We start from the raw sequence: 8,070 nt of genomic DNA on the forward strand, positions 1-8,070 counted from the left end.
CATGAGCAAGATACAGATCATGTGCTCATGATGCATGAAATTGTGACATTAGAAGGAGAAGACCCAAGGCTGACTGAGATGATGTGTCTAATGAGACCAGCCAAACCCAGATATGGCCTAGGATACCTTGAGTAGGCAAATTGCCTGATACCAGACTGCAGATTCCGCCCAGTTCCTGCTGACTGCAAAAAGCCTGCAGTAATGGAAATGCATAAATTCTTCTCTCTCATGGATGGATGCCTGAAATCTGAGATTAGTGCACAATGGATGAAAGCAATGTTAAATTGGGATCTATACACTAATCCCCAGGCAGATGAATTTGATAAAAATTATACTCCCAAAGAGAAGAAAGAATTAGCTGAAGATTGGAAACATTTTATGGAAATAAATAACACATGGATATCTTTCTACTCTTGGAAAAATAATATTTCTCCATTAAATGTTTTTACTGGTTCCACAAGCACTTCAGCAAATAAGCATGCTTGGACTGCACTAGATGGCACAAAAGTTGAAACTCCATCAACATTTCCTCCTTTCAAAGGAATTGTGATTGGAGAAAATCAAAATGCAGCCAAAGCCATACCACTGGTACAGAAGGATGACAATGCTCTAGGCATTGATGGAAGAATACAAAAGGCCAGTGAACAGCTCAACTGGACAAATATTGCATTAAAAGGCTTAGAAATAAATGCAGCAAAGTCTACAGAAGTCAAGGAACAAATTGATATTGTTCAAGTATCAATTAATGATGTAAATAAATGTTTGAACAATGTACAGTTTGATTCTAGCTTGATTCATTCTTATGCAAGAGAATCTTTATCTAAAACAGAAAGAGTCGAAGAAAAATTAGTTGATCACCTTGATTCAACTAAAAATCTTATTTTTGGTTTAACAGAGAAAGTTGAAAAGATGAATCTGTCCAAAGTTGAAAAACCAGTTCCAAACTCCTTTCTTGTAAAAAGAAGTATAAAGATTCGGGATCCTGTTAAAAATGTCAACAGGTTTCTAGCTTTGTTTCCCAAAGAAGTAGCCTCCTCTTCTGAATCGAAGTCTACAGCGAAGATAACCCTTGCATCCTTGTTTAAGGATGAAGAAGAAGAAAAAGGGAAGGAACATAAAAGTCAGGACACACAAATCTTCCCCATATATGAACCTCTTGAGCATAGGTTCACCAAATACCCTGCACCTGACATTGAAGGAAAAGGAAAACTTCCTGAAGCACATCCTTTTTCCCAGATTCCACAGAGAGTGGAATATAAATAACATGAGTGTTGGCCAGATCAGACAAATGATTGACATGATGTATACAGAATATAAACTCACGTGTCTTAGGGGAAAAAGTGAAATTGATGCTTGTAGAACAATTATTCAATGTTTTATAGGGACACTCCTCAGGTGGTGGGAGATAGAATCTTCTCCTAAGCTCATTGAAACAATGGAAGTAGAAGTTCTTAAAGATGAGAAAGGAGATGTAATACACAATTCTGATGGCACAGTTACCAGCAATATGATCGGTGCACTTACATCAATGATCTTATAACATTGGTGTGGAAGTGAAACAGAAATTGCTGATAAAAATGAAGTTATTTTGATGAATCTAAAGTGCCACAAAATGTCCCAATATGAAGACTTCCATAGAGACTGGATGCAGAGAATCTACGAAGTCAAGGACTCAAAGAACTTGTTATGGAAACAGGGATATCTTGCAGCCCTGCCTTCTAGATTTGTAGATTATATTAGATTGCAGGAAGCCTTTCAGTTACCTTTTGAGTCATACACATGGGGTGAGATATATGCTCACATTGCAAAGACACTGGTAAGTCTTTGTACAAGCTCAAAGGTGAATAAATTTCTGGAAAAACTTTCCAGATTGCCAAACAAGAAGTCCATCTGCAGCAAGTATGGACTAACAGCAGATGATCCTTTGGTCAAAAAGAGAAAAGCTAAGAAAAGAACAAAGAGAGAGTTCAAAGAAACTTTCACAAGAACAGAAGAAAGTATCCAAAGGACAAGAAAAGAGATTCTAAACCAGTGCGAGGCCAAGCCTCCAGGACAAAGAAAGGGTATTATAAGTATGTTCCTAGAACACACTATTATAATCCCTCTGATATTCACCTACACACAGCGAAGCAGGAGAAGTGGAACAAAATAACTTGTTGGTTATGTGGGCAAAATAGACATACATCCTCCGAATGTCCACAAGGCGAAGAGTCAAAGTTAAATAGAGATAAGAAATCTGAAGCCTTTGCTCAGAAAGCCAAACAAGTTAAGCAAGAAAGAAGAGAACCAATGCTCTGCATGAAATGTGGTTCTCGAGCACACAAAACAGAGCGCTGCCCGAATGTTACCATCAAGGAAATTGCTCAGCAGCATCAGATAGAAGAATCATCCTATGATTCTTTTAGTTCTTCCTCTGCAGAAGAACTACAAGCTCACATGGAGTAATATTCAGATTTTGACTCTTCGGATTGCTTATGTTCTGACTCTAAAGAATGTGCTTATCATGCACAATATGATTCTGATTCTGAATATTACAGTGAGTCAAGTGAAGAAGAAAAGAGGCCCAAGCCTCAGAAAGAAAAAGTCCTCATGTCAGCAATAGAAGAAGACAAGGTGAAAATTCTATCCTAGATAAGAGCCATGAAGGAAGGAGACATGAAAAATCGCCTAATTGAAGCTTTTACAGATTAGCTCAAATCCAAAGCTTCAAAAGAATAAGGTAAGAAGTCCCTATTCATTGATGCTTCGTATGAAAGAAATACAAAGATTTCAAATGTATCATCCGAAGCTTGATAGGGTGAGATCACTCACTCTAGGAGAAGTAAGCCATGAGATTCATAATCTCAAGGTAGAAATCTCTACAATGAAAGCCCAAATTCCAGAGCTGAAGAAAGGAAAACAAGTGGTAAAAGAAGAAGATGATGATCAGCCATGGGATACTGCTCACTATAGCAGTAACCAAGAGGTCCAGGTTGCTGAAGGAATGAAGGATCCAACTTTTGGATTTAGAGATATGAGATTATTAACCATCTCCTATCAACACCATGTTAAAGTAAATGTCTGCATAAAAGGGCAAATGTTTGAAATGGTTGCACTTCTAGATTCTAGAGCAGACATAAATATCCTCAACATGAAAAATATTCCAGCAAAATATTGGGTTGCTGCAGAAAGAAAAGTCGTCGGTTTGGGTAATAAAAAGCTCCAATATGAAGTACCCAAAACCTCCCTCTGCTTTGATACTCACTGTGTTTATCTAAAATTTGCAGTAGCTGATATACCAGTAGATTGCATACTGGGAAATGTTTTTTTGGCAGCAGTAGAGCCTCATGGGTCACTTAGACTCAAAGGAGGAAAAGCTGGATATTTTATCTCTGTTCCCACATCTAAGGGGACTAGGAAGAAAATTGAGCTTCCATATATTTCAAATCCCAAAATTTCAACAATGGTCCAAACCATGTAAAATTTGGACAAAGCTGAAGCTCGGTTGTCAGATCTAAAAGATCTGAAGTCTACTCTAAGAGTAGAAGAACAACTCAAATTGCCCCAGATAAAAGGAAAAATTAAAGATCTGAAGAAATAGATTGAATAGGATCGCTGCTCAGAAGAACCTAATGCATTTTGGCATAGGAAGCAGCACATAGTAGAACTCCCTTACAAGGATATGCTGGTAAGCCTTGTAAGAGCCGAGCAATACCTATGAGCAAAGAATACAGAGATCTTTGCGGAAAGAAATTTAGCAGCTCCTTAATAGAAAATTGATAAGAGAATCAAACAGTCCCTGGAACTGTTATGGATTCTACGTAAACAAAAGAGCTGAGCAGATTAGAGGCATCCCAAGGCTAGTTATCAATTATAAGCCTCTAAATTCAGTCCTAACTGATGACACCTATCCAATACCTCATAAAGGATATTTAATTCGAAGGATAGCAGGAGCCAAAATCTTCTCTGAATTTGATCTGAAAGCAGGATTTTTGCAGGTAGCCATTTCTGAGAAGGATAAATTCAAGACTGCCTTCAGTATACCAGCAGGACATTATGAATGGAATGTCATGCCTTTTGGGTTAAAGAATGCTCCATCAAAGTTCCAAAAGGTAATGGACAGTATTTTCAAGCCATATTTTGATTGGCTGATTGTATATATAGATGATGTATTAATATTCTCTAAAACCATTCATGATCATTTTAAGCATGTAAATATATTTAAGAATTTGGTTAAGCACAATGGTTTGGTGCTTAGCAAAAAGAAGATAGAAGTTTTCCAAACTTCTATCAAATTTTTGGGCCACACAATCTGCAATGGGCAAATTTCTTTGCAGAAACATGCACTCGAATTTGCAGACAGATTTCCAGATGTCATAACAGACAAGAACCAACTGCAAAGGTTCTTAGGCTGCCTTAACTACGTCAGCAACTTCTATCAGGACTGCGCTAGTGACAAGAGAATACTGAACAAAAGACTGAAGAAGAATCCTCCAGAATGGACAGATGTCCATACAAAGGCAGTCCAGAATATCAAGGCCAAGGTAAAATCTTTGCCTATCTTATATGTCGCCAATGATCTTGCATATAAAATTGTTGAATCAGATGCAAGTAATATTGGATGGGGTGGAGTTTTAAAACAAAAGGTTGGAAAAGATGAACAAGTGGTTTAGTTTGCATCTGGAGTCTGGAATCGAGCCGAGCTGAACTACTCCACCATAGAAAAGGAAGTAAAGGCAACATGGAATTACAACAGTGAGTTTGAAGTCTATCTTATTAATAAACCTTTTTTACTTAGAATTGATGCATCTGCTTTGTAGAAGGTGTTAACAAAAGACATCAAAAAGGCCGGAGAAGCCAAGTTTGCCAGATGGCAAGCTCTTTTTGCAAACTTTGATTTTCAAGTGGAACACATCAAAGGAAAGGACAACAGTCTCCCTGATTTTCTTAGCAGGGAATATATTGAAGACAGAGATCATGTCATGATGATCATCACTGAGTGGGACCAGCACCAGAAACAAGAAGTGCTAAGGACCATCCCAGATAACCAAGACTGGGAGGAATACAAAAGAAATTGGAAACCCACTTGGCAGCTAAGAAACACGAAGGTCCTGGATGCCAACTTGCAGCCTCATACTGACATTCAGCACTTTGTACCCGAAAGGAAAGTGTACCCTAAAGGTAGCAAGTGGATTCATGACATGATATATGACAAGGCCAAAAGAGATGCTGGGATTGTGCACCAAGTTTTAGAGCAGAACTTTCATGATATTGCCGGGATTTGGTGTCACGGAGGGCGTAGTACTGGCATTTATGAAAGATACTTTTGTATTTACCGGACCAAAGATCTTTGGAATGAGCAAGGACATTGGCCTGTCCAACCTTGTGCTGGTTGGCCTAGAAATGATCCAAAGATCATATTTCCTGACACTGTTTATGATTTTGCAGGGTACAAAAAGTTGTGGTGGGATTTTCTTAATGTCGATGACAAAGAAGAAACTCACTATACAAAGCTAAAATTTAGCACATTAGCTGCTTCTCAGAGAAATCAACAGTGCCAGTGGTTTCGAGAATGGTGGAGTGATTATGGAGTAAGCAGAACGGCCATGGACCCTGTATACCATGAGGCATACAAAAGAAAATATTGTGATTGGTGCCAAGAACATGGCATTGGAGAATGTTTTCATACCATATACAAAACTGTCAAAGAAATGACAGACAAAGAATGGTCTCCATTTCATAACTTAAACTATTCACTCCAGGAATATATGAGGGAACACTTAGAATGGTTAGTTCTAACCAAAGTGAAACATCAGATTGTCTTAGGGAAACCAATGATAGTCCGTAGGATATACACTAAAGCCTGGGACGACCTGTTGTATAAAAGAGATAGATTCCCTAATCTAAAAGTATTTTGATGGTTCACATTAAAAGTATCCATATTGTAAATACAAGTACCAGTCACAAGGGCTTAATTGTGACCAGATTTCCCATGGGCTTTGTTGTACTAAAGCTTCCACTGTGTAAATAAATTTTCTCGTGGGCTTTTATGAAAAGCATCCACTTTGTTTTGTCGGTCTCATAATTTTCTCATGGGCTTTGATAAAAAGTATCCACTTTGTTCTGTGTAAAATATTTTCCGTAAGATATGCTTTTCGGACAGGAATCTGCTGGACGGATGACGCCCCGGCATTACCCAAAAGCAATAATTCCATCCACTCAGACTGGAATCTTTGTGCGAACGTTGCCCTGGGGGTACCTAAAAAGTAATGATTCCATCCACATTTAGGACAATTCACGGATGACCCACAGTAATGCTTGTCCCCTCTCACTTCCTATAAAATGAGGGTAAGGCTCATTGCCGAGGCATTTTCATCTAGAGTCAGTTAGAGTCTTTGTGTGTTGAGTCGAGTACCTCTACTGCTCTGCATCTGTGGACATTATGTCTGATCTGCTTGCATCACGAGAAGAACTCAAGTCCTTAGGTGATTTGGGAGCCTACGCATCAGGGGTTTGAACCTGGTGTAAACCTAAAGTGGCTGAATCATACAAAGAGTCAACCAGTTTGTATATGTGTCAAAGTCTAATTCTGAGGCAGAGTCTATCCTTCACCAGGTAGCCTCCGGTATTTCTTGTTCCATGCGAACAGCATAAAGCCCGGTAAATGTGAAGATAGTCAATCTCTGTAACGAAATCTCTCTGTAAGAATTCTTCTATAAACAAGCCATATCCATTCTGAAATAAAATGAGTACACCATTTTCAAGTTGAATAATTTGTGCATCTATTAAAGTCTGCTGTGGTAGTAGTTTTCTTTGAGCTATCGTCCGAAGTTCGCAGGAAGTTCGCCAAAAGAACGAAGGAACGCCAAGGCCATTGTTAGGCGAGGAAGTTGTTGTTGAGGACGTGAGAGCGTGAAAGTTCTGAGTAGGTTCACCACTGGTTCACCAAGAGTTGGCTATCAGAGAAGAACGAAGAGACGCAGCAAATAGCAAGCTCATGGGACAGGAGAAGCCTCTGGATCATTTCTAGGCCAACGAGCACAAGGTTGGACAAGCCAATGCCCTTGCTCATTCCAAATATCTCTGGTCCAGTAAATACAAAAGTATCTTTTATAAATGCCAGTACTATGCCCTTTGTGACACCAAATCCCGGCAATGTCATGAAAGTTCTGCTCTAAAACTTGGTGCGCAATCCCAGCATCTCTTTTGGCCTTGTCATATATCATGTCATGAATCCACTTGCTACCTTTAGGGTACACTTTCCTTTCGGGTACAAAGTGTTGTATGTCAGTATGAGGCTGCAAGTTGGCATCCAGGACCTTCGTGTTTCTTAACTGCCAAGTGGGTTTCCAATTTCTTTTGTATTCCTCCCAGTCTTGGTTATATGGGATGGTCCTTAGCACTTCTTGTTTCTGTTGCTGGTCTCACTCAGTGATGATCATCATGACATGATCTTTGTTTTCAATATATTCCCTGCTAAGAAAATCAGGGAGACTGTCATCCTTTCCTCTAATGTGTTCCACTTGAAAATCAAAGTTTGCAAAAAAAGCTTGCCATCTGGCAAACTTGGCTTCTCTGGCGTTTTTTATGTCTTTTGTTAACACCTTCTGCAAAGCAGATGCATCAGTTCTAAGTAAAAAGGTTTATTAATAAGATAGAATTCAAACTTACTGATGCAATTCCATGCTGCCTTTACTTCCTTTTCTATGGTGGAGTAGTTCAGCTCAGCTGGATTCCAGACTCCGGATGCAAATTGAACCACTTGTTCATCTTTTCCAACCTTTTGTTTTAAAACTCCACCCCATCCAATATTACTTGCATCTGATTCAACAATTTTATATGCAAGATCATTGGCGACATATAAGATAGGCAAAGATTTTACCTTGGACTTGATATTTTGGACTGCCTTTGTATGGACATCTTTCCATTCTGGAGGATTCTTCTTCAGTATTTTGTTCAATATTCTTCTGTCACTGGCACAATCCTGATAGAAATTGCTGACGTAGTTAAGGTAGCCTAAGAACCTTTACAGTTGGTTCTTGTCTATTATGACATCTCGAAATCGTCTGCAAATTCGAGTGCATGTTTCTG

General features: G+C 38.9%; 1 protein-coding gene across 1 annotated transcript; it reads left to right on the forward strand.

The window, feature by feature from the left end:
• The first annotated feature begins 1,435 nt into the window (after window positions 1-1,435).
• Window positions 1,436-4,652, forward strand: LOC149255066 (uncharacterized). Its single transcript, XM_089454941.1, has 3 exons — window positions 1,436-1,514; window positions 1,563-1,816; window positions 4,317-4,652. Exons 1-3 carry the CDS (start codon window positions 1,436-1,438, stop codon window positions 4,650-4,652), a joined length of 669 nt encoding a protein of 222 aa, XP_089311067.1.
• The last annotated feature ends 3,418 nt before the right edge of the window (window positions 4,653-8,070 follow it).

This window comes from Pinus tabuliformis, chromosome 7, assembly GCF_031772625.1.
Source record: "Pinus tabuliformis cultivar Carrire ecotype Pingquan chromosome 7, CPIR1, whole genome shotgun sequence".
Lineage (NCBI taxonomy): Eukaryota > Viridiplantae > Streptophyta > Pinopsida > Pinales > Pinaceae > Pinus > Pinus tabuliformis.